The following is a 26,033-nucleotide window of genomic DNA, read 5'->3' on the forward strand; positions in this document are numbered from 1 at the left end:
AGTTCAGCTCGTGGGAACTTGTACAACTTTGCCACCTATGTGACAATTTATAGTTCTTAATTCTGTGTCGAATAGTCATGATGAATTTGTCTACAATATTAGATAACTTAGCATTCACTATAATTATAAAAGTTAATTGCGCATGCTAGCGATTGCCTTTGCAAATAAATTTTAGTATTATTTTAGAGCTTTAATTCCATTCTCTTTATTCAAATTGGTTTAAAAAAAATCATTGACAGAACTAAGGGTACAATTGAGATTTCATAATATTAATCTTTTCAATCGATAGTAATCTCCTCATCTATATTTCTCCCTCTCTTATTGATAATAAAATAAATATGATTCTTATCAACATCTACACATCTATATCCTAATATTTTTCTGTCTCTTCCTTTTTAAAATTTATTATTCTACTTGCTCATTTATGAATATAGAATATCTTATTTGATCAAGTTGTTAGATATATGCTTCTAAATTTAATTTAAAAATATCATATAATTAAATCTGATTTGAAAGTTATTTTAATTTGAATAGATTTGCATAACGTATAGTTCAATTCATTTATTTACTTTTAAATCCAAATCTATCTATTTATATTCGTTTGCTACTTAATCTTGTCCTAATTGATCCCACGTTGTTTTCTCTCTTCTCTATCTATCTCTCTAAACCTCTAACTATAATTAATGTACTTAATGACTTGGGGATTAAGTTGAAATTGGTACCGAGCATGAATTAAAAAATGAAAGAAACAGGCTAAAATAATAATTACAGCGCTTAATGGATCTGGATAAGCAATTTAAGAGGGCATGGAACTTTTTGCCATTATTTTCTCTTTCGTAAATAATTTTGTTTTCATGAGTGAAAAAATAATATGTTTATGATAGATTTAGCGGGTCATAAGTAGTTTAAATAATTCAAATGTCATTCCGTCGTCATATACTTCTCAAAGAACTTCACGCGGAAACATTAAACAGCGTGATTTGGGGGCTAATAGAGCTATCAGCTTACCAACTCTCATAATAGGCACACTGATAGTTTTCTTTTTCTTTTCAACTAACCCATAATATTTTGATGCTTAATATAATAATCACGTTCGGTGGAGAGTCTTAATCATATGCACAGTATGCGCCATGCCATCATACACACATATATATACACACACCTAATGAAATTCAAATGCATTAGGAATTTCGAATGTATAATGGGCAATGAAGAATCACTAATTTTAGCAAAGAATATTAGTAAAAAATATTAATTGTTCCACCAATAATTAATCTCTTCATAGCTTTTAATACAGAGTTGTAGAGTTATCTTGAGCTACCTTAAATTAAGAGATGATCGAAAAATGAATTGATAATTTAAATAGTTCCGAAGAACATCATTACTTGATTATCTTTTCATTAGCATGCAAGACTCTTTAAAAGATGAACCATATGAGTTAAGCATAGCTTAGACATAGGTTTTGTTTCAAAATAATCTCCAATCTAATATTCTATGATGATAGTAACACTATGCTGATGATTTGTCTCTCTATTTTTAAAGCATTACATTTGCCATCATATGACCTTAGATCCTCCAACCTTTTGGATTTGATAAATTGGTAAATCTTTTATTATCTTATTTATAATAACTTTAAAATGAGGCATGCATCTCAAACCCAAGTAATTAACCGACATGCACGTGATATATGTGCATAAAAAGATGTAATTAATCTGATACCTCCATCCGACCAATGGAGAGATTCCTCTGCAAGCTTGTAATATAAGAAGCTCATCTCCCAGTACGGAACTATGTGAAACATAGTGGCCAGTAGAAAAGAATCAAAGTTTGGTTGCAGTGCATCCATCATCAGATTTTCTCTTGTGGAAGCAGTACCAGGTGGGTTGTCTACTTGCTCAACTCGACTAAACTAGCCAAACAAAAAAGTAGAAGAATCTATCTGTGCTTTTACACATGTCAATCATCGCCAATTATGGATGTACAAGGGCCATGAAGAAAGGTTAAGCCTCGTAATGGAGAGAGAGAGAAAGAGAGAGAGAGAGGTCTGTGGGTTGTGACCCAAAATTTGATGGTGTGCTTGGTTTGGTTTGTGAGATGTCTTAGAAAAATGAACTCCTCTTCGAATGCAGGAATTCTTGCCTTGGTTGCCGGCTGACTGACGTGTTAGGTACGGCTCTCGCTTTGTAAAAGAAATTTGAAAGAATAAACAACATAGATACTTATATCACCAATTATATTTGTTTATAACCAGTTGACTCGGATTATTGAGTAGATGTTGAATCATCACTTGTTTACTCAAAAAAGGTCTTACTGCAAAATATGAAGAGAGTAATGTTTTAATAAGAGAAATAGTAGAACTATAATTGGACTATATCTTATAAACAAAGGGGAGGGGTTTTGTGAAAAATAAAACTAAAGGAGAGTTAATACGCAAATATGTCAAGATGAGAAGATTTTTCTGGTAATATGACCAAAATTTAGAAGGCAATTCGCAAAAATGTCAAATAACATAAGGCCTTGCTGGAAAGCACAAGATTTGGGCCTTTGAAATGAACCTCCTTTGTTGTCTTGTACTAAACGCCGCTTGGGCCGGCCTTTAGTACAAGGTCTCATGCAAAAATGAGCCATAGTTGAGGGTGTAAAAAATAAAGTTACCTTGATATTAATACTCTAAGTTTTGGCACCATGTCTCCTCTCCATACTTCGTTCCTCCTCCAGCCTCTGCCTTACCACTCTCGTTGCAGTGCCACGAAAGACATGCAATTTCACTCCCCTTCTCTCACCTCCACCTCCACCTCCACCCAGGCTTCTCTCCCTCCTCTTTCCGATGGAAAACCTCCTTCTCATTCATCGATCTTTCCATTGCAATGCCCTCATCCGATCCCATAATCGACTCTCATCTCCCCGACTCAGCTCTCCTCTTATTCCACGATATGCTGTTGAACTGCGGTGGTCTTCCAGATAAGTACACGTTCCCTCGTTCTCAAAGCGTGCGCTCAGTACCCACTTCTCTCACCTCTCTAACGATGGTGCTTATGTGACGACTTCTCTCATGCACACTTATGATAGTTGTGGTCGGATCGATGCTTACAGGAAATTGTTTCATAGAATGCTCGAGAGAAATGTTGTGTCTTGGAACATTTTTGATTGACTGGTGATACGGAAACTGTCTGCTGTTTGTTTGTTGAAATGCCTGAGAGAAACACTATCTCTTGGAATTCTATGATCGAAGGGCATGTGAGGGGCGACATGCCTCACGAGGCTCTTAAGCTCTTTCTTGAGATGATGATTTTGGGTCTGGTGCCTTACGTAGCCACGTTGGTCAGTATCGTCTCTGCTATTTCTGATCCGAGCCTTCTTTGCTTGGGGAGAAGAGCTCATGGGTACGCAATTGCCCGTGGCTTCTCGCTTTCTGGTGCTCCTGGTGTGCCGCTGATCGGTTTGTACCCGAGATGTGGGAGCATTGGTGCTGCTTACCAGGTTTTCTTAACCATTCGTGATAAAAATGTGGGTCACTGGACTTCGATGATAGGAGGATTCGCGGCTCACAGCCACGCAGAGGCGTCCCTTAGATTGTTTGCAGAAATGACAAGATTGGGTGTCCAGCCTAATTATGCAACCTTCATTGGCATGTTAAATGCTTGCAGCCTTGGAGGTCTAGTGAACGAAGGCTTGCGCTACTTTAACCTAGTGAGAAGATGGGGCATAGGTCAGGGATCCAGCACTACGATGCTTGGTGGATCTTCGCGGCCGTGCCGGACTTCTTATGAAGCAAAGGAACTTGTCACAAATCTACCTATGGAACCTGGATTTGGGGTTTGGAGCACTCTGATAGATTGTAGAGGAAGTGGCGGGGAAGTTGATTGAAGCTGAACCGAGACATAAACATGGCAGTTATTATTTCTTACTGTCTAATATGTATGTAAGCATGGGGAGATGGAAGAATTTCACAACAATGAGGAAAATGGTAGAGGAGCATAAAGCAACGAAGCCCGCTGGCTCTGGTTGGATTGAAGTGGACAGTAACGTTCATGCATTTGTTGCAGGAGACAAGATTCATCTTAGGAGTTTGGAGATTCACCTCATGTTAGATGATATGAAGCTTTAATTTGAGATGTGCAAGATATCAACAATGACTAATGCTTGTTTTGGAGATTGAATGAAGTAGAAATAGCTCCGGAAAGCTTATCTATTGTTACTTTAGTATATGTATGCTACTGTTGATATCATCACTAATCCCTTGCCTTGCTGATTACTTATTAATATCGATATGTATTTGCACCATTTAAGGTACGTATGCTGTCAGTCCCCATTCGGGCATTCGGGCCATTTCCAGCGCATAAACGACTCAGGGAAGCCAAATCTACCCGGTTAACACGGCCTGCAATATTAATGTGTCGTGGGGTCCACGCGGCTTCCACGTGGTGTCCAGACTGACCACCACACTCACCTACGTTATTTCAGCTCCACGCATGCATATGCTCCACTCACGTGAAAACGAAGAAAACATACCTTTAAGGGACCCAAAAAAAAAGTTCAAAAATTAAAGTTAAATATGCAACACGACGAAACAGGAATACTCACTCACTAGTCACTACTACTAACCTCGCACACTCACATCCTCAGTTCTCACACTCACTCACTCTCACTCTCACTCTCACTCTCACTCTGCTACCGATGGTTACTCTCTTCTTCTTCTTCTTCTTCCTCCTCCTCCTCCTCTTCCTCTCCTCCTCTGTTTCCTCCCACTCCCAGCCCTACTTTAAACTGCCCCTAACCGCCAACACCCCTTTCATTTCCGCTACCGAAGCCCTCATCCACGACTCCCTCCGCCTCTCCTCCTCCTCCCTCACCGCTCCCATCGTCTCCGCCGCCTCCTCCGGCGCTGGCCACTACGTCGCCTCCCTCCACCTCGGCACCCCTCCTCAACTCCTCCGCCTCGTCGCTGACACCGGCAGCGACCTCGTCTGGTCTCGCTGCTCCCCTTCCTCCCGTCCTCGCTCCTCCTCCGCGTTCTTCCCTCGCCTCTCCTCCTCCTTCTCCCCTTTCCACTGCTACGACTCTTCTTGCCGCCTCGTCCCCCACCCCCATCGCCGAAAAGGCAAACTCTCCTGCCCTCGCTCCCGTCTCCACTCTCCGTGCCGCTTCCTCTACTCCTACTCCGATGGATCCGCCTCCTCCGGCTTCTTCTCTCGCGAAACCCTAACACTCACCTCCTCCACTCGACCAATTCGGATCCCTTCTTTCCGCTTTGGCTGCGCATTTAATGTCACCGCCGATAGATCTATCCATGGCGTTCTTGGGCTCGGTCGCGGGCCCATCTCGTTCCCTTCTTTCGCCGCATTAAGGTTCGGGAACTCCTTCTCCTATTGCCTCGGGGATTACGCCCTCTCTCCCCCCCTCACCAGCTTCCTCGTCATCGGAAGGCGCAACTCCACCGCGGCTCTACGCTATACCCCGCTGCTCTCCAACCCGCTCTCGCCGACCTACTACTACGTCGGAGTCGTCAGTGCCTCCCTCAACGGCAAGGTTCTTCCGATCGATCCGGCGGTTTGGGCGCTCGATCGCGCCACCGGAGCCGGTGGCGTCGTCGTCGACTCCGGCACCACCCTCTCCTTCCTCCCCGCTGCCGCCTACCGGTGTGTCGTGCGCGCATTGGCAAAGCGTCTGCCCCGGGCAGCTCAACTCCCGGGGCCCGCGGGCTTCGACCTCTGCCTCAACGCATCCGCGGCGGCGCGTATCCCGAGTCTAGCCTTCCGGCTGCGCGGCGGCGCGGAGTTCGCCCCCCCGCCGCTGAACTACTTCATCGAGGCGGCGGAGGGGGTGAAATGCCTCGCGTTGCAGCCAGTGGCGGCGGATGGGCCGGGGTTCGGGGTCATAGGAAACCTAATGCAGCAAGGGTTTGCGATCGAGTTCGACCGGGTTGCCGGCCGGCTCGGTTTCGCCTGGACCGGCTGCGCCGAATGACAGATCTAGTCAACAAGGCTCGACCTGAACCGGGCGTATTACTATATTATTTCTTTTTCCCGTCAAAATCTGAGGATTCTTTTATAAAATCGGTGATGTCGAGGGGGTTTCGTAGAAATTCATCGTTCTGCCTACTTTTGTTGAATAGACATTCTATTGTCTTTTAGCATTGGATTCCAAAGCTTGATCTTGGGGGACGGGAGAGAAAAATTATAACTCTCAAGAAGAGGGAGAGAGAACCAGCGTGGCCCATAGGTTCGGCCGTTCGGGATAGGAAATGGACGATTGATGCACAATCTTTTGTATTCTTTCTGTGAGGTGTGCTTGTCTGGATACCTTTTGTATTCTTTTCTTTATAAATATTTGGAGTATGGATGAAAGGGTAGGTTGTGACTTGTGAGATTAATATCTCGATCAATTTATTGTCAATGCTAAGATTCCTACCTGCCTTTAATTTCTTAACATGACAGAAATAGTGTAATAGCCACATGAAGAAGTATTAAAGACTTCCTATGATATTTAAGGGGATAATTCATAATATATTATGTATATATAGTTCTTTTTAAGTCTTAGTTCACACTTAGCACTTGCAGTAGTTATTGGAATCAAATTGATCGATGGTGACATTGGAACAGCATGCACCATCGCTTGAACCAAAACGGGTCGGGTTCGGACGCAAGTAGGAGGTTCGTGAGTCCCGTTCTCACGTGAACGACCAGAGAAAAATTCAAAAGCAACGTTTTGACTACGCTCCACCCTTGAGTGCAGGGCTAGTTTTGTCATTTTATTAATGAAGTCAAACCAAGAGAACCAATCAGCGCGGTACACCCAGCGCTATATTACTATCTCCTCCATCGACTACTGTTGTGGCTTCTTCAGGAATTCTGCCTCCTTTTCCTCTTCCATACCCACCGAGAGACTGAGAGAGAGAGAGAGAGAGAGAGAGATGGAGAGGGACGCGCCTCCTCCTCAGCTCCATGGCGTCGTCATCATCACTCTTCCTCCCCCCGATGACCCCTCCAAGGGCAAAACTATCACCGCCTTCACCTACTCCGACTCTGACCAACTGCCATCTCGATCTCCTCCTTCCCCTCCTACTGATACTATTATTACGACTTCTTCTCCTCCACGGAGATCTCTCCTCTCCTTCTCCCCCAAGAAGGCGTTGGCTTCTCTCCTTGCCGTCTCCCTCATCACCTTCTCGCTATGGCTTTGCCTCGCCTCGGAAATCCCGTTCCAGCTCTTAGGGGGAGCCATGGAGGAGGAGGAAGGGAGACCTCGGCAGGAGACCCGATCCTTCTTGCTTCCGCTCTACGCGAAGTCGCGGGGTCGGGAGCTCCGCGAGGTCCGGGATGTTAAGCTCACCGCGATGGGGGTCGGCGATGACTCGGAACGGGTGAAGCAGAAGAGAGTAAGAAGCGAGATGACGGTGGTTTCTGCGGCGGTGAATTCTACCGTCGTTTTTCCGGTCAAAGGAAACGCTTATCCTGACGGGTACGTCTGTGGATTCTTCCAATTTGTGATTCAAATGGTTTAATTCGATGTGATTTGAACGTGATTTGAGGTGTTGCCAATTGTGGCAACTGTTTTGGATTGACTAATGATCAGAAAAGGAAATTTGATGTATTGTGTATCATAGATTAGTTGCTTTATCAAATATTTCCTACATACAGGGTAACCTTTAGATGGAATTTGGAACTCTCTAAGGCATATATGGGTAATTAATCAGATCCTTTTAGGAGTTCCTTTTGACTAGAGGAATTGGATTCTTCACTTCTTATGATTTCCAAAGAATCTGATTTAGCAGTTATACGAAGCTTGAAACTTTCTAGGGTACATTTGGTAAGTGCTTGCAAATTCTCTATGAAATACTCCTAGGAACTTTAATTGAGAATCTGATCAGAGATCTTCACTACCAATAATACCTTTGAGACATGCTGAGGACCTGAGGTGATCCATAGAGTCTGATTCCCATGTAATCTTATGTACTTCAACGACTATTCTTCCTTGAGCTGTTGTCTTCAGACACTTTTAGTATCACAATTCTGTAGCTCTCTCCCATCCAGCTGGTAGAATTCAATAGAAAAAAAAAATCCTCTGTTTAAGATATGTTGATCAATATCTAACAATTTCATATCCCTGTATAACACCATCTTCCAGTAAAATGGCTTTCATATGTTATCATTTTCATTATCTGTAAAATCTTTATACAATATTGTTTTTGATAGCCAACCACATTGTTGTGATTAAATGCATCAATGCTAAAAATTGTCATAGCATTCCGATATAGCTTAGTGGATACTACTATGACATTAAGTACTTTGATATCTCTTCATTTCAGTGATATATGTTAACACCACAGGTCATAAATTTATGAGTTCCTGTAAAAAAAAATATTGCAGGAGTATAAGTGTATAACATCATTAAATTTGAGGGAGTCAATTGATAGAGCTTAAGATGATCATACTATTTCAGTTTAAGTTACAAAAATGTAAAGCGCAAACAACATGAATCTGTACGTGTTTGTCATGCTGAAGGTCTTTTTCTCTTAGTTCATTTGCAGGCAATACTACACATCTATATTTGTTGGGAATCCACCGAGACCTTATTTTCTTGATGTGGATACTGGGAGTGACTTGATGTGGATCCAATGTGATGCTCCATGCACCAGCTGTGCCAAGGTACATTCCATTTATATTCAATTATGGATGTAGTATTTCCCAAAAGACGTTCTCTAGCTATCTGCTGATAAGACAACATTTTTCTGTACCAGATGCTTCTTTTAGACTTATATAAGCATCTCCTCCTTTTCATTTGTATTCCCTCTTTTAATGGAAACATCTATAGGATTATGTACATTCTGATTCCACTGGTTTGGATAAATATATGTCTCTACTTAAGATAAACATTCTTTCAGGGACCTCATCCATTATATAGACCTAACAAAGGAAAGATAATTCTGCCGAGGGACTCTTTGTGTCAAGAACTGCAAGGCAATCAAAACTATTGTGCTTCTTGCCACCAATGTGATTATGAGATAGAGTATGCAGATCGGAGTTCCTCTATGGGTGTTCTTGCTAGGGATGATATGCATCTGCTCGCTGCAAACGGTGATAGGGAAAAATTAAGCTTTGTTTTTGGGTATGATCAATTTCTTAGTTTTGAAGTCTTTTGTACTAGAATCTTATAATACGAGACTTGGTCTCACCATTTGTCTTCCTTTGAACTTGTCAAGGTGTGCTTATGATCAACAAGGTCAACTTTTGGCCTCTCCTGCAAAAACAGATGGGATACTCGGACTTAGCAGCGCAAAAGTTAGTCTTCCTTCTCAGTTAGCTAGTCAAGGAATCATCTCTAACATCATCGGTCACTGTATTACTACTGAAGCCAGGGGTGGTGGATATATCTTTTTGGGTGATGATTTTGTACCACGATGGGGAGTGACATGGGTCCCCACTCTTACTGGTCTTGCGTAAGTAGAAAAGCTTTGTTTATTTCCTTGAACTTCTTTGCTCCTGTTATACATATTGTGCTTTTATCAATGATATATGCCTTTAGATTGTAGGCAACCGGCCTCCTAACCCTTTCCTCCCCCCTATCGACAAAATTCACAAGTTTTCTATCTTGCTAAATTTGAAAGTCAAGCATTAATACTATGGTCAATTGGTCTTTGATCATGATTATGATAACTCCATATAGGTAGAAAGTGTGTGTCACAAAATGCTGGTGCCCAAGATTACTGGTTGAAGTAACAAAGAAACAAACACAAATATGTCAGCAGCATTGCATTATTTGGTGGTAGTACACAAAAGAATTTATCAGTGTAAATCTTCATGCTAAAACTATTTCATAAAGATGTGCAGAACTGTAGATAATATTTATCTGTGTAAACTTCTGGTAACTTGTACTGATATGAATGTTACTAATGAATACATGATTATGCCTAATCTCCTTTTCTTTCCATGTCATCCATAATCAATGATACCTTTTGTCATTCATTGATTACATAGAGCTTGCTTCAAGCTAAAAGAGCTGGTCTCTGGTTTCATGATTGTTTTCTTAGTCAACCATAAATTGTTAACAATAAGATATGTTTCTTGACTATTGCCTTGATTCTTCAATATTATGTCACTACATTCATCTGCCTGAAACTTGCCTTACTGGAGTATCTATGTAGTGGTAATGCCAAGTTCTTGGTAATTTTATCACTTGGGATCAATGTTTCGTACCTTATTCCAATATTGTGACCTTAAAGATAGGATATGATGTGCTTAGGTCATACCAAAGAAATAAAGTTATGCAGATTTAACTTAATTTAATGATCTCTTATTCTTGCACTTGCATGGTATATATAACCTTTTCTCAGTATATGTGTCTGAATGTTATATCGTATATATTTTGTGACTGACTGACCAAACATAATTTTTCCTTCTCATTAACCTCAACTTGAATTTAATTGTCATCCTTCCAAATTTACATGTTATCTTTGTTCCACTCTCGAGTTTTCTCTTATTCAGGATTGTTAGATGATCAGACTTACTGAACAAATAGGTCTTTCCTTTTTTCAGGAGCATCTATCGTACAGAAATTCAGAAAGTAAGTTACGGAGGCTTACAACTTGGTGTAGGTGGGAAGGGAGGCAAAATTCAAGTCATATTTGACAGTGGCAGTTCTTATACCTATTTCCCTGATGAAGCATATACTAATCTGATATCTTCTGTAAGTAATAACATTTGTTGCTTTAAGTAATAAGTTCAGTATATTTAGTAATAATTCTTATAAACTTGGCAGCTTAAATATATCAACAATTATCTTGTGCAAGATGACTCAGATCAAACACTACCTATATGCTGGACAGCTAATTTTCCTGTCAGGTAAGTTAGACAAAATTTAACATGCAATTTGATTTCTTACAGGTCTGCTACCGCAGAATCTCATCATCCTCAAAACGTGAAGTTGCTTTGCATTCTAATATATAGTACTACTTTAAGAACTTTTATGAGATCTGTATGATTATACATCTTTTGAAGAAACATCATTAATTGCTATGCTTAAACCACAATTTCTTTCTTGTTTACTTTTTAGAAAGACTGAAACTGCAACTTTATTAATACTTCTCTGACAACGGAGATGTGCAGTTGACATGCCTTCAGCTAGATAGATTATATTAAAATATTCATGATATTGCAGGTCTGTGAATGATGTGCAGCAGCTCTTCAAGCCCTTGACTCTGCACTTTGAGAAGAGATGGTGGGTCCTACCTACAACACTCACCATTCCTCCTGAAGGCTACTTAATCATTAGTGTAAGATTCTGTGATTCTTTTACCAATTCCTATACTCCATTTCCTAGTTGAAACTTTTTAGAAATAGTATTAAGGCTACCTATGTGCAGGATAAAGGCAATGTCTGCTTAGGAATTCTTAATGGGATGGAGATCTACCGTGGTTCAACAATTATAGTAGGAGGTATGAATTTTTGCCTTGATCTGCCACAAAACAGTAGAATATGTGCTCAAGAAAGTACTAGTTATGATAATGAAGGTATAACAAAGTTAGTACTTATGTAGGAATCTGCTTGTTCACCACTCAGACAGCTTATTGGAATAAATAGCTTCCATTAAATTGTGCTTGGCATGCCACTTAGAAATATCCAACTCATATTAACTCTCACTTTATTATACTTTGTAGATGTTTCATTTCGTGGGAAGTTAGTTGTATATGATAATGAGCAGAAAAGAATTGGGTGGACTGATTCGGGCTGTGCCAAACCACAAAGAGCCGATGACTTTCCTTTCTTCTTCTGAGACGCATCAAGTCAACAGCAACACTACAGTAAATATGGACATATTACTGCATTCAGCCTGATTGTGCCTCACAAGTGACCTTTGTAGAAACAGAACTGAAGCTATGATATAATGTGTGGCTTTCTTCATTTTGTTGTACTGTAAATATAAACTACTGATAGATTCAGAAGGTTCTTCAGTAAAAGGCAGGCGAAGACGACAATTAAGATATACAGTGGACATTATCCTGGTTTTGCTTTGAGCCACTTATGTAATACTTGACATCATTCAAATACTCAACTACTTGCTGTAATAAGGTCAAGGAAAATGGTTTATTGACTTTGCATATGTAAAATACAGGAGGCATTTTACTTTTGTTAGTTCATAAAGAATGTCCTAATTGTATCATGTGGGGAAAGATAGCTGTTGTATACGATATTTTCTCTCCTTTTTTTTTTCTCTTTGTTTTTTTTTTTTAAAAATTTGGTTCAAAGGTGATCTATTCGGTTTCATTAGAAACCTAATTTCGTAAATGCATAGCAGTTTGAATTGTTCTAGTAGCTTAGTTCCAGTAGCATCCGACTTGCAGCTCCCTCTATTGTAGGCACTTGTGAAACAGCTCAATCTTTCTGATCCTAAGAATCCTCGAAACCTTGTAGCTATGACGTGTGGGGAGATCGTAGGTTCTTTGGAATGAACTAGCTAAAAGTATCTCAATAAAATAAGGTCATCTCCCAGGATCAATATTTGGCTTGAAAATTTGAAACCAATTTAATAGTTAAAGATTCTTCAATATAGAAGTATTCCAGAGTTCTTGCAAATCATTATACAGAATTTTCATAGGTTGACCTCTTCCCTTTATCATCATTTCAGCAACCTCCATAATTATATAAGATGATCTATGACTTCCCCATGACAGTGCCTTACTTATTTACTTGCACTTTTCCTGCATTTACAGTAGGCAATAATAGAAGAATACTGATACAAACAAACTAATCTAACACTTGGATCCAAAGAATTTGAATATTCTGGTCAAGAGCCCAGCAGTCTCCACAACTGGTTCATCTATAGGGTCCTTAAAGTTAGCGTTCTCACTCAGTTCTTCAAATGCATTAACAAGATTTTGAAGTCTGGCAACAAACTCAATCAGAAGAGAAGCAAAAGTAGCTAATGACAATGCACTTGCACTCTCATATGTTCTTGACTCTTCTGTCCTAAGCGATGCATCCAGATTGAATGATCGTCTGGCAGGCCAAGACAATTGCTGTTGAAATGGTGCTTCTGCCATTAATGAGGAATCCAAAATACTAAAGGTTGAATTATGAGCATTCCAGCTGTTTGAAAGCTGGACAGATCTAAGATCAAGCACCGTTTCGCTATTTGATTTTGTTGGCAGGCGCTTGATTTCTGAGTTCATAATGTTGATGCCATCTGAGGTTTCTTTTATTCCGTCAGTCTGCTTTATAATTCCCCAACTTTCTGAGTTCACTAGAAGGTATGACTTCTGGTCTATCTTTTTTTGCAGCTCTTCAGCTGCCTCATGAACTTCTGTGAGGATGGTAGTCGGAATCAGTTTTGTCATTGTCTTGATTTTGTTTCCCAGCTCGCGCAACACTTTAGCACCTTCAGTACCTACTCTCTGCAGTTCACTGCCAAAAATTTGTCTGCTTTCTGGCGGTGCCTAAATTAATAACAGAAGTCCATAAAAAGTAAAGCTGCAAAGAGGACTTAACCACAAGAAAAGAAATCCATTTAATAGAAGCACAAACCTGTATTTCTGACAGTATGCAACCATGCAAGGCCATGACCGTGAAGGCACAGTGCCTCAGTGCACCACTTACTCTAACATATTTCTTCCAGGGATATTTCAGCATCTTAAAAGGACCATGGGGTGGCTCCCAAATAGCAAAACTTAACTGCAGGAGTATAGCAGGTCAGAGATTCAGTAACATCAACTCAATCAAATGTCATTTATTTACATTAATACACACCAGAGTATCCTCTTGAGAAGTTGACTCAACAGCTGATCTATACCCACTGTACAAAGGATCATCAGAAGCTTGGTATGTAAGAATTTTCGAAGGGATCCTTTCATATTCAATGCATTGAAGGTATCCACAAACACAGCCTAGATGAATCATAATTCCAGTCAGCTAATAAAGTGTGATACTATAAGACTGGACTATCATTCTGAAGTACAATATTACACCCAGTAAATGTACAATGATCTAAGGATGTTACATTTATACCTGCTGTCTGATTCTTCAGTCATATCTACAATTGACACTGTAGCAGTAAAAATGAACTAACTAATTTTGTGCAAATCCATTACTTGACGGGCATTTACTCAAGAAACATGACAGAAAATTCCTGATCATCAATCTGTCAGAGGAATAGTAAATAACTAAAAACTCCGCACTAGTAATGTTTCCTTTTGGCTCTCCATCTATAAGTGGATATAATTGACATATTGCACACATAGATAGAAAAGAGATTACTCAAAAAAAAAAAAAAAAAATGAAGAGGGGGGAGAGAGAGCTGTTTAAACATCAGTGAAATAAGCATAAGACAACCTTCCAAGGACTTAGCTACACTCATGAAGTTCTTGGCTACCAAATTGTGAAGATCTTCCCCTGCCCAGATTGGATAGATGCAGATATTAACTCCCAAACAAACACCAGCACCAAGTGCAATCATTAAAAATCGACTAACAGCCGTCTCAATAAATTCCCTTGTCCTGTATCCCGAGACCATAATGACACAAAATGTGAGCAAGAAAACTCGAAATCCATACTCATAAGGCTTCATTGTTGGGTAGAGTTTTATGAAACTTGCTAAAAACCCTGGCATTAAGAAGAAGAATGATGATTCATGATATGAAAATTTATAGTTTCACAAGTAAAAATTGAAAAATGCATAAAAAAAGTACTGTACAATAACTCACCAACAATAAAGATGCTGATCATAAGAATAACTTCTTCCAACGGTCCTGTCAATGTAGAAAGTTCAGCAACCCCTAGAGCAAGACCTCCAGCAGTTAAAGTTCCCAAACCGCGATTAAAACCTTTACTTAGCGTTGCACCTGCATGACGACATATCAAGATCACTGCTCAAATTAACAGAGATGATTCAAGCTAAGATGATATGACCCAGCATTGTCATAGCAAATTGTCATTGAATATGATTATCTAAAAGTGCTACCTTTTGCTACAAAATTGTTGGACAAATTTGTAATACTACATCTAGATACATTTGACATTTTTTGGGGACCATGACTATCAACAGAGTGATCTTATTTCACGGACTTCAGGGACTATTTTGCCCTTGCTTGTGCGAGATTAGAATTCTAAGCTAGTACTTGGGTTATTTCTTAAGGTACTCCTACCTATTCCGATCCAATTTTAAACCTAATTGATGCACGAACTATCCAAGATTATGACAAAAGAGAAACAAGATCCAACCGTATTATTTTTCCAAAAAAGAGGAGAAAGACAGATCGAATGGCAACACCATTACCATCACAAACTCACCGATGCTGAACTCGAAAACGACGACGACGGTGAGAATAGCCCAGACGGAGTACCTCGATATATCCTTGAAGGGCTCCTTGAGGAAGATGAGGAGGGAGATAAGAGTTAGCGCGAGCCCCATCTTGGCGGCAAACACCACCTTCCGGGGATCCGACCGCCCGAACTCCCACCCCTCCACCGCCATCCCCCACAGCCTCGCCGGGATGCCGGCTAAGAAATCGGCGATCCGCCGGAGGCACCCGCCGCGCTCGGCGGCGGACTCGTCGGGGAAGGAGCCCCATTCCCAGCTCTTGAGGAGGCGCTCCGTGCTCCGGCGGTCGAAGGTGGAGCGTAGGGAAGTCAACCGTGGGACGGAAGCCATTACATACGAGAGAAAGCCGGAGGAGGGAGTGGAGATGCCAGAAGTAGTTGGGTAGCGCTTCTTTTTACTTTGTCAATGGAACGAACGAGGGAGTATGGACTTAGGAGCGCATCAGAAGGCGTGCCATTCTATCCTAATATGAAACCATTTGGCAACGTGTCTATTTATGATATTAGTTTCATGGACCGGACTATTTGTATAACTATTAATTAACTTATCCCCACCTCTTACTTATTTCCAACCAACCGCCGACACGACGATATCTAGTATTATTAAACATGTAAGATCATATGAACGAAGTATGTGCATATTAAACTTCTTTTCATTGGACCCGAACATTACTAATAAATGAACTATAATGACAAGAGCTCCATGAGAACCGTGACTCCCGGATAAGAGGATTAAGATAAGATGGTGATGACACCAGGTTATTCTCGTGCAACTTTGACCATATTGCCCTTATCAGCACCATCTTTGTGCCTTTTGTTAGTAAGAGGCAAATACTTCGATGTCCTTTAAAAATTATAATCTTAATTGAATGATTATAATAGTCAGTTTTTATATTCGGTACCAGTTTTTCGGTACCTGTTTCACAACCACTAAGAAAAATAGTATATTAGTTAAGAAGATTTAATTGCGTGTGCCTAATTTCTTAATTTTTCTATTATACCCTTAAAGATTTTAACTGTTATATCTTCATCAAATTGATTAATAAATAATTAATTTTACTTTACGGAAGAAGCGCTCTATATTTTTTTTCTTCCGTTAAAATTTCTCTCATAAATATAATTATGCCTTAATTATAGGAGATATCATTTAATATTAAATAATTTAAATTTAATTATTTGGAGATAAATTTTAATTTAAATATAAATTCTCTATCTCTATCTATTAAAATTAAATTTAAATTAATCTTAAACTAATGAGAGATATATGTAAATAATAAAAGATAATCAAAGAGATAAAATGTAATTAAATTTTCATCAAGTTAATTATAAAAGACATCAATACCCTTATTTTGATATATATATATATATATATATATATATATATATATATATATATATATATAATTTTCAGTTAATGATATATATATTTTTTACTCGATAAAATATTAAGATAATATAATTATTAAAAAATAATGTGCAAGATTATATATCTAAAAAATAATAATTACCTATTGAATCGGTAATATCTTTCATTCTTATTATATCCTTGAAGATATTAACCTTTAGATCTTCATCAACATGATTGATAAAGTTTTTAATTTATTGCACGGAAGAAACCGTCGGAAAGGTTTTGCTTGCAAGTTTCTTATTGATTATTGAATCCATCAAAGACAGATGTTGGATAGATTCTAATCACCTCCGCAAGACGTTATTCCGTATAAACGACAAGTTGAGTTTATAAGGAGTAAAGCAGGTAATGGATATGAGTTTGGTCAATAGATTGTAGCGAGTCATTGCGCAACCTTGAATCTTGCGTGTTGAAAATGCATCCAGAGATGCAGCAACAAAAGTGACATCTTCGGGCGAGATCCAGAGATACAACATTCTTCGAGCAAACCTTTTAAAAGGCTGGAAATTTCAAACAGATGCTTCTGAAGCCTCTTATTTAATGGTGAGCGATTACTAGCTTTTGTCAGAACTACCCACTGGGGCCACAATCCACATGTTAAAGGGTCGTGGAAACCATTGACATGGACTACGCATTCAGGCGAGACGAACAATAGCCGACAAGCTTCAGATACGATATCAAAAGATAAATTCTCAAAATTTTGAGGCCAAATTAACAGAGAGATTTGTCGTGATAATAATTTAAAAAGTACAAGAGAAGCAGCAGATACTTAATCATCGGAGCATAGACAGGATTGAGTTTTAAAAATTTGATGTCTCCTTGTTTAAGAGGGGGAAAGAGCTGTGCGAGCTTGCGACAGATTGCCTTAATTTTTTTTCTTTTCTCTCCGTCCCTTTTCTCAGAGGTATTTGTACTTAAAACTTTATTTCTGGGCAAAGAGACCTCCGAATCCACCGGATTTCTTGGCGGGAACAGAGACGGAGGGGCTTCCTGCCGTTGGTCCTCCTTTACCTTTTTGAGGATCGGATCGGTTTCGAGAAGCTGGCCTTCTGCAGTGCCGCAAGAATCCAATCAAACGGCCCCTTCTCTTCCTGGGTAACTCCATCAACTTTCTCTGTCGCCGCTGTCACTGCAAAACGGCCTACGGGTTACAACTGCTGCACCAAAACCCATGCCTAACGATGCCATCTCTTCACTTCACCCCCCTCTTCTCTACTCTACTCTCCCTTGGACTTGTGGCGTTTGAAAGTTCGACGAATATGGTATGTATATGCAGCCAGCAGCCAGTTACGAGGGCATGAGTCATCCAAAGTGTCTCATCCAAATTTCCGTCTCCACCGCTGCTAGTGAACAACGAACAAAGGCTTAGAGATAAATGGAGATATGAAAAAGAAGATGCCTAGACGTCCATGATTGTAACGATGCGGTAATGAATGCCATATTACCAGAGATCCAAAAATAAATCCCCATACGATTAGTGGGTTGAGACCATTCTACTGATAGAAATATTTTGTTTATGGCCCAGAAAGAAAAATGAAAATAGCCTGTCACACTCAAGAAGTTAATGTTGTGAACTACAGGGTCGACACATGAACCATAAAGTATCAAATAACAGACACAATGATAGAAACAAACTTAAACTCGAGACATCTGATTCTCATTTTTCAAAGGGCATCTCGAGCTGCGATCCTGCAAGTGATTGCATCAGATAATGACGATATTGCCAATTCCTCGGAAGATATTTTGTAATGCTGAAAAAAAATCAATGCAAGGATCACTACCATTTAGAAAATGAAAAGGACAAAGGAAAAATAAAAGAACATTAAGAAAGTTGAAATGTATATCCATACCTTTAGAATCTGCGCTTTGTTAGCTCTTCTTTCCAACTCTACCAGATCGATCTCTTTCCCATGAATGAGCTTCGACACGTCTTTCATCTTACAAGGAAGAATCACACTCAATATACCATTTGACTTTGTAACTTTAACAACTCAAGCTATTATGAGTGTCAGCAAACTTGAATTGTCTTGTCAAATTATACAGGGAAGAGAGGAGTGGTGACTCCATTTTGATGATTGCAAAGTGAGATGTCATAATTTGAAGGTTAACCGCTTTGAGCACTGAGTATCATAAATTTATGTACTTACAAAGAACATAAATTTTATTTAACATTAAAGAAAATTTAAGTGATAGCTATCGAAGTTTGTTCAACTATTCCAGTTTACTAGTGAAGACTGTCTCAATTAAGTAGGTCAAGCATAAATATGTACAAGCTGATTTCCGCCCCCTCCTCTTTTTGGTGACTGTTTCACATTGATTCAAGAAGCATGAGTAGCTCAAGCAGGCTTTCTAATTGCTAAGATTCTTGTTTCCACATCATTTATATTTTAGAGCTTCACAAGAAATGTGATTCAGGAAGAGCGCAACATCAAATATCTATGTAAGACATGCAATTGAGGAATTTGACATAGTATTGAATATTCACATTACTAGAGAGTTCTACCTCATCATGAGATGCATCAAAAACGAGCTACAAGGACATAGGTTGTGTCATCAGAAATTCCACACCGCTTCAAGGACTCTGTTATCTATCATAATATCCAATTTGGAGTCAATAATATGCAGAAAATTGGATATAAAAAATAGTAACAACTAAAACAAATAGGTACATGTTTAGATCCAGCATAATTATAAACAAGCTCTGAATGAAGAGTACGAGTTGTCAGCGACTCCCTTAATCTGGAAAGAAGCGCCTTATGAGCTGCTGCTAAAATGGGGAAAACATCTGGTATCTATTATTTATGGTAGAAACATCATCAAAAAATTGTGACATGTACAGTCAAGCAAAATCTTTGCTAGCAGTCTACATCAGTCACTTCAAAGAAGGCATTGAGAAGAAAAGATACATGTGATATTACATCGATGCCTATGCTAGGACAAGCAATAGAAAAATCATTTTCTGGTTGAACTCTGAGAGAAGTTATCTAAAAGTAAGAATTTGCATACTAGTAATGAATTAAGAAGTGCTACTTCCGGTTCCATCCTTCCAGACTGCATAGATTCAAGGAGTTCCCTGTAAAAGAATACATCATTTAATGGTACTAAAAAAGTAGCCTAGACCATAAAATTTCTTCCAATAGAGAAGATCAGAAGAATGATTTGCAACATAATTTTTTCACAACCATACAACGAGAGTTGCATATAGGATGTTGGGGGAATAGTTCGCAACCTACTGCTAGGCTTGTGAATACCAGAAAATGTCATATTAATTAAGACCAATTGTCATATCGAAGATTATATCAAAAAGGAAACAGAAAAAAAAATTGGGACCATAAATGCCTAGCTTTAAATATACACTCCTTTGTTTCAGATAAAGACGAAGCATTTTTCTTGTGCATCAATAGTGTTGAAAATATGCAAGTCGCAATTCTACAATTTGAAAGTCCAATCATTTTCAAGAAGGAAGATAGTATATTTGTTATATGACTACCAACTAGGAGTATTGCAATCTGATCAATAATTAATTATACTACCCAACTCTAAGTGCTATAAACAAAATAAGTATATAGATGAGAAAATAAGTGAGAAGGCCACCAAATAAAGGTAAAAAGAGCAATGATAAAAGCAATTTGTAGCAGAGGAAGGAGAAAATAGATTGAGGGCAGGATAAGTAGAAGATCGATAAGGAGGAATAAAAAGAGGGCATGCAAACCTGCTGTTTGTTTGTCGGCGAAGAGGGCGAGGGGAGAGAGTGTGAGAACCCTTGTAAATGTCTACTTGGAACTCCTTCATGCCTTCTTCTTCTTCTTCTCTTTTTTTATCACCACCATCACCACCACAATCGTCTAGAGAGAAGAGTATCATATGTTAGATTTCAACTTTCATTGAGCCGATTCATAAATAGCCATGATGGTACCATGCCCAACCTAGCCCGGCCAATCCGATAATTATTTTCTTTTTGTTATGACCGTACCATGATGATTTTAGAGGCTCAACGTTCAAAATACTTTTTGTTTTCGAATCACCATAACTTTCTTTCTTGTATCATCTTACTTGCCCTATAGTTTGCTACTAAATATTCTCTTCAAAATGTTTGAAAAAGATAAAATATCACTCTATATCTTATTCACAACTATCAACCATACGGAACATCAAGATTATATATGATGATATTTATGAATATATTACGTGCATGAGAGATCTAGATATATATGTAGTTGCATGGTCCCTAGAGGGGCCTAGTAGCCCAAGTAGTTTTAGCTGCTCATTGGATATCCGAGTGTTTTAAATTGGGGGGGTCGAGAATGCTTGAGTTTACTATGAAATTTTAGGATGAGATTAGGGATATATACGAGCCGATTTCGAGTTAGTTGGGCCTCGCTCGGCTTTGCTCGATAGAGATTTTTTATTAGCTCGAGCTTGAAATAAGCTAGATAAGGTGGGCCCAAGTTGGCTTTCATCAAGCTCAAGCTTGACTCAGTAGCTTAATAAAAGGTTTCATGTAGGGAGTGAAAATGGATGGAATATGGACCGGATAGTGCTCAATCCACATCAGAATCCATATTTTTAGTCCGGATACGGATTCGGGGGATATTGAGTGGATAGCAAAATTTAAAACCATATCTTAACTAAATGGATACGGATAATTTTTCGGATAGAGGAGTCGGATCTTAAACCGGATGTTGATTAAATTTTAAACAAATTATGATATTTTATTTAGACATAATTAATACAAAAATATTAAGAGTTTCAAAAAAATAAATTTTTTGTATGTCAAATACATATAAAATTAGAAAAATTAATCTCTACAAATAATATATAACACATCATTAGTAACAATATCAATATTCACTATTTAAATAAGCAAACTAAAAATCGTAAATCATTTAAAAAATATGCGAGTAAATAAATATCCACGTATCCGAATACGTATTCAGGTTTTTTCTCAAAAATTCTATACTTATCCGAAATGGAAAGAAAATTTTTATCCTAATCGGATCCAATAATCAGAACTCGTTTTTGTCCCCTAGTTTCATGAGCATAGAAAAAAAAAGTTGAACACACCAGACTTTAATCAAGGGTTTCATGGGCTTTACTAAGTGGCCGTGAAGGGAGACCACACGTTGATCACATATTCTACCGAAAGTATGAAAGTTTCAATAGGGATCACATAATTGATGTGAGCATCTAGCCAAATGGAGAAGCAAGTAAGAGAAATCATATTCTTACCTCGTGTAAGACTTATTGTAGAGGCGTAGCAAGAGCGGTAGGGGTGAAAATAGCTTGGCGTGGCCTAGTGGTGTTCGATGGAGGCATGACCGGTGAAGATTTGGAGTGTCATCGGTAGGTGCGTTGGAGAGTAGGAGGCCGGTAGAGAGTCGGAGTGCAAAGCGAGTGTGGAATTGCTCGCGTCGGCGATAAGGGTTTTTAGGGTGGGATTTGGGAGAGACGGGTTCGGGCTTTTATATATATGTATATAATATACTACAGTAATCAAGCCCGATTCTATTCTTTTGAGCCACAAAATTGAACAAACCGAGCCGGCTTGTTTAGAGCTCGAGCTGAGCTCAAGTATTTTGACACCCCTAGATGAGATGATGCAGATGTTTGCTGATTGATATACTAAAAATTTGAGGTTTCATGGGCTGAACTATACTATGCTGTGTCTTATTTCAAAAGAAGATTGTGGCAGAAAAGGCAGAGACATATAAGCCTATTAGCTTACTCAATTGTGAGGTATTCACTAAGATGTATATGTTAACCATTAGGCTGGATGAAGTGGTGAATAAGCTTGGAGGGCTTTGTATTAAAAAAACGCTAAGCGTTTAAAATTGTAAGATTGACGCTATGTGCCCTCTATATATTAAAAATAGAAGTGCTGCTTTAAATTCTAGTTAAATTTAATTTAATACAAACAATGCAAATTTAAGTTTCCTTTGAAGATTCTCCTTTATTATTTTATAGTTCTTTGTTTATTTGAATCTCTAACACATGGCAGTTGAATTTGAGGAAATGTTAGTATGACGATGACAAGGATTTCATATAAAGGGGTATTTGATTAGTCAATTCAGAGCAGTATGACAAATAATTTCATTTAAGGATCAGAAACCATGCATGAAACTGAGTGCAGTGCTCGAAGCATAACACCATTAAATCACGAAGTGGTGCAGTCAAAATGCGAGGCCAAAGCGAAGTTTAGATTCGTTTAGTACAAAAGAGTCAAGATTACAAATTCAGAAACTTGGCGGCAAAGATTTGTATATCCAACTTGCACTATGGTCCAGGGGTATTGATTACAAACTAGCTGTTGCCCAGAATTAGAAGACCAAGTTATCCTAGACTGACAAACCGAAGTCCAAAATTAGTAAATTGCCATTTGAAACACAAGTCTTCACATCCAACAGTAAAGAAAATTTCAAGGTTGGCAGGCGCTCTCTCTTTTTACGCAACATTCTGATCAAAACCTAGAAACAATTTCCTAATTACAATAGAGAATGATTATCTATGATAAATGGACAAACGGTGAGCATATTAAGATGTAAAACACGATTAACTACCTATCGCAGTGCTACTCTCTCACATAAATTTACCAAACCTAATGACGTAAATAATAATAGTAATTAATGCTTAAAAGTACCTCCTAGCCGACGAAGGAGGTGTCTTGCTTAGGGATCCAATAGAGGAATAGGCTTGAGGGTCCCGATGGAGGAGGCTTGCCAAAGGAGGAGGTGCGTTGCTTAGGGATCCCGAGAGGAGGCCAAGGAAGTTGACTAATTGTAGGAGGATGAGGCAGCACCATAAGGACCCGACGAATTGAGATGAAAGGGATTGGGTTAGGGTTTGTGAATGGTGTGAGGTATATTCACTAAGATGTATATTTTAACCAATAAGTTGGATGAGATAGCGAACAAGCCTGGGAGGTTGTTTATACTTCCTATATAAATTGTGTGCACTATCAAAAAAATGTGTATTTAGCTTAAAAAAAAATGATATACTCAGTTTTTTGAAGAGCACAATTTTACTACTTTCACTCTATATATATATGGCTGAGAAGGTCCAGATTTACTATGAAATTTTACCAACAGTTTTAGGAGGTTGGTAGAGATGAGATGATGGAGATGTTTGTTGAGTAATCTGCTGAAAATTTGAGGTTACATTAGGTTGAGTAAGCTATATTGTGTCTTATTCCGAAGAAGATTAGAAAAAGTGAATAAGCTTGGAAGGAGAGGAGATATTTGAACTAAAAGTAAGTTTTTAAAATAGTAAAATTAGACTCTCTTATATAAAATTTAAATATCAATTTGAATAAAATTTTGATGTATTAAATTGTTAGACATGAAGGGTTAATTGTCAAATAATTAGGGTTGCTAAGGCCTTTTTGATTTGGGACTAAACTTCGAACTTGATTAGTTAGTTTTATTTCTTAATTTTAATATTTTGAAAAGTAAACCCGATTAGATATAAAAAAGATAAAAATATCTTTAATTCTTGTATCAGTTTAGGGGTCTCTAAATCCGTTCGAGGAGAGGGTCCCTAAACTCAAAGCAAAAGTAGAACGAAGATTAGGCGAGTGGAAATGGAGGCGATTGTCACTTGCTAGGAAAATAACTTTGATTAATTCAGTTTTAATTGCTATACCTCTTTCTTATATTTCATTCTTCAAATTATTAGTGTGGGCACAAAAGAAAATTGATAAAATTAGAACAAAATTGAGGGTTTGCGTTAAGGTTTAGCAAAAGTAATAAATTTTTTTAGAAAAACTAAGAAAATAAATACTTAAAGAGAAACACTAAATAAAGTGAAAATAAAATATAGAATTGGATTATAAATTTTGAAAAGCAAAGAATAAATAAAATATTTAAAATCATATATCAATAATTTAAATTAATTTAAGGTTTAGAGTTTGGGGTTTAGGAATTTATTCAGGGTTTAGGGTTTAGCGAGTTTAGAGTTTAGGGTTTGACCCCATAAACCTAGTGTCCCTAGTAAGGTTACTTGATCAATCTGGATCACATCAAAGCTCAATTTTGGTAGAATAAAAATTCGATTAAAATAAACCTTCAACAATTGGTTATAAATTATGGACTGAAGATATAATATTTAGAAATTATATAAAATATAAATTAATATATAATAATTTATAAAAATCTTTAAATCACACTCTATATTTTATATTTTTTATATTAACCATTTATTTTCTCTATAATTTTCATATAACATCATATTATTATTTAAAATAACTGACATTAATTATTTTTACCCTAATATATGTTACTTTAATTGAAGTAGTGTAAGCATCGTATTGGTCTCTACCAAAACTTAAAATGAGCGTGACTTACATATTTGGTTTTAAATATGTGGGTGTTTAAGTAAAGTGAATAAGTTAATTATTTAATGGTTCTCTTAGAGAGAATATTAAAGTGTTCAAAGATTTATTCGGATATGTAATGCATAATAAACACTGAAAAGTAAAGCGCTTTGAATTTTTGTTCAAATTTTGTTAATATAAAATGTCGAACATTTTATTATTTTTTATGTCAACTTGTAAGATGGCCGTTGGCATGGTAAAAATATGTGTATTACGAAGTTGTCCATTTGTAAATGACATTTTAAGGAGAGCTTATGATGTATTTTAATAGGGCAAATCCACGTCTAGAAACATGGAGCCATAGGAGATTAGTGGCAATTATGCAATATCTCCTAAAACCCGGATAGCAAATTTTGACGGACAACCTTAGCCATCATGACGCGAGACTAGACAGCAAACACACACCTTATCTACTAATGGGGGCAACGACAGTGATAGTGTCTCCGAAATCGCCTGTGTTTTCCACAACTGTCTTGGCTTACCACCCTTTATAAATAAACAGAACTCTCGCCCACTCCTTTCTTTCCATCATGCTTTGTATATTTCTCCTCTCTCCTCTCTCTCCTCTCTCCTAGGGTTAAGATTTGGGATTGGGTGAGGAGGGAAGAAGATGCGCAAGGGGACGCATGGAGCGAGGCAAATCAAACGGTTCTTAACGAGGAGATCCGGCTTGAGACCTCTATGCTCCGTGATGCAGTGGACTCCCTCATCGTCTTCTCCAACACGGGAAAGCTCGATTATTACGTCACAGATGCTAGGTTTCTTCTTACTCTCTTCTTGAATCCGTTGTTCTTGTTTATTTCTATATGTAGATGGTTTCTTCTTTCTTCTTTGAGTTCGGATAGGGTGGCACGGGAAGGTAGTGAATGGGTGTTACTGCTTTTTCTTTAGTAACACAGATATTTTCATAATTGTATTAGAAGGCGATGTCGGATTTAAAGGTTTC

The 26,033-nt window shown here is 38.3% G+C and overlaps 4 protein-coding genes and 1 pseudogene across 5 annotated transcripts; 3 read left to right on the forward strand and 2 right to left on the reverse strand.

The window, feature by feature from the left end:
* The first annotated feature begins 3,189 nt into the window (after positions 1–3,189).
* On the forward strand, positions 3,190–3,867 carry LOC140760455 (putative pentatricopeptide repeat-containing protein At5g52630). The gene has a single exon (XM_073097392.1). It carries the CDS (start codon positions 3,190–3,192, stop codon positions 3,865–3,867), a length of 678 nt encoding a protein of 225 aa, XP_072953493.1.
* Positions 3,868–4,530: 663 nt separating this feature from the next.
* On the forward strand, positions 4,531–6,694 carry LOC140759953 (aspartic proteinase NANA, chloroplast-like). Its single transcript, XM_073096676.1, has one exon. It carries the CDS (start codon positions 4,678–4,680, stop codon positions 5,965–5,967), a length of 1,290 nt encoding a protein of 429 aa, XP_072952777.1. The 5' UTR covers positions 4,531–4,677; the 3' UTR covers positions 5,968–6,694.
* Positions 6,695–6,839: 145 nt separating this feature from the next.
* Positions 6,840–12,079, forward strand: LOC140759952 (aspartyl protease APCB1). Its single transcript, XM_073096675.1, has 9 exons — positions 6,840–7,461; positions 8,531–8,648; positions 8,885–9,108; positions 9,203–9,439; positions 10,536–10,686; positions 10,759–10,841; positions 11,158–11,272; positions 11,362–11,434; positions 11,657–12,079. The coding sequence occupies exons 1-9, from the start codon at positions 6,914–6,916 to the stop codon at positions 11,770–11,772; spliced, it is 1,665 nt and encodes a 554-aa protein (XP_072952776.1). The 5' UTR covers positions 6,840–6,913; the 3' UTR covers positions 11,773–12,079.
* Positions 12,080–12,733: 654 nt separating this feature from the next.
* Positions 12,734–15,784, reverse strand: LOC140760532 (aluminum-activated malate transporter 9-like). 2 transcript variants are annotated; one of them, XM_073097530.1, is made up of 6 exons: positions 15,282–15,784; positions 14,696–14,833; positions 14,325–14,594; positions 13,743–13,879; positions 13,521–13,667; positions 12,734–13,432 (listed from the first exon to the last, which is right to left on the reverse strand). In XM_073097530.1, the coding sequence occupies exons 1-6, from the start codon at positions 15,640–15,642 to the stop codon at positions 12,749–12,751; spliced, it is 1,737 nt and encodes a 578-aa protein (XP_072953631.1). In that variant the 5' UTR covers positions 15,643–15,784; the 3' UTR covers positions 12,734–12,748. The 2 variants fall into 2 exon arrangements, with proteins under 2 accessions (XP_072953631.1, XP_072953632.1); XM_073097531.1 differs by lacking the exon at positions 14,325–14,594.
* Positions 15,785–17,947: 2,163 nt separating this feature from the next.
* Positions 17,948–20,511, reverse strand: LOC140760456 (uncharacterized; annotated as a pseudogene).
* Between the last annotated feature and the right edge of the window lie 5,522 nt (positions 20,512–26,033).

This window comes from Typha angustifolia, chromosome 5 (assembly GCF_048772165.1).
Source record: "Typha angustifolia cultivar Huaian chromosome 5, ASM4877216v1, whole genome shotgun sequence".
NCBI lineage: Eukaryota > Viridiplantae > Streptophyta > Magnoliopsida > Poales > Typhaceae > Typha > Typha angustifolia.

What these genes read in the sequence shown, in the direction of transcription:
- LOC140760455 (XM_073097392.1), top strand. Translation starts at nt 3,190, where the DNA reads ATGCCTGAGAGAAACACTATCTCTTGGAATTCTATGATCGAAGGGCAT.
- LOC140759952 (XM_073096675.1), top strand. Translation starts at nt 6,914, where the DNA reads ATGGAGAGGGACGCGCCTCCTCCTCAGCTCCATGGCGTCGTCATCATC. An exon ending in AAATTAAGCTTTGTTTTTGG is followed by an intron (nt 9,109 to 9,202) that starts GTATGATCAATT and finishes GAACTTGTCAAG; the next exon opens with GTGTGCTTATGATCAACAAG. An exon ending in ATACTAATCTGATATCTTCT is followed by an intron (nt 10,687 to 10,758) that starts GTAAGTAATAAC and finishes TAAACTTGGCAG; the next exon opens with CTTAAATATATCAACAATTA.
- LOC140760532 (XM_073097530.1), bottom strand. Translation starts at nt 15,642, where the DNA reads ATGGCTTCCGTCCCACGGTTGACTTCCCTACGCTCCACCTTCGACCGC. An exon ending in GATCAGCATCTTTATTGTTG is followed by an intron (nt 14,595 to 14,695) that starts GTGAGTTATTGT and finishes TCTTAATGCCAG; the next exon opens with GGTTTTTAGCAAGTTTCATA. An exon ending in TGTAGCTAAGTCCTTGGAAG is followed by an intron (nt 13,880 to 14,324) that starts GTTGTCTTATGC and finishes TGATTCATCTAG; the next exon opens with GCTGTGTTTGTGGATACCTT.
- LOC140759953 (XM_073096676.1), top strand. Translation starts at nt 4,678, where the DNA reads ATGGTTACTCTCTTCTTCTTCTTCTTCTTCCTCCTCCTCCTCCTCTTC.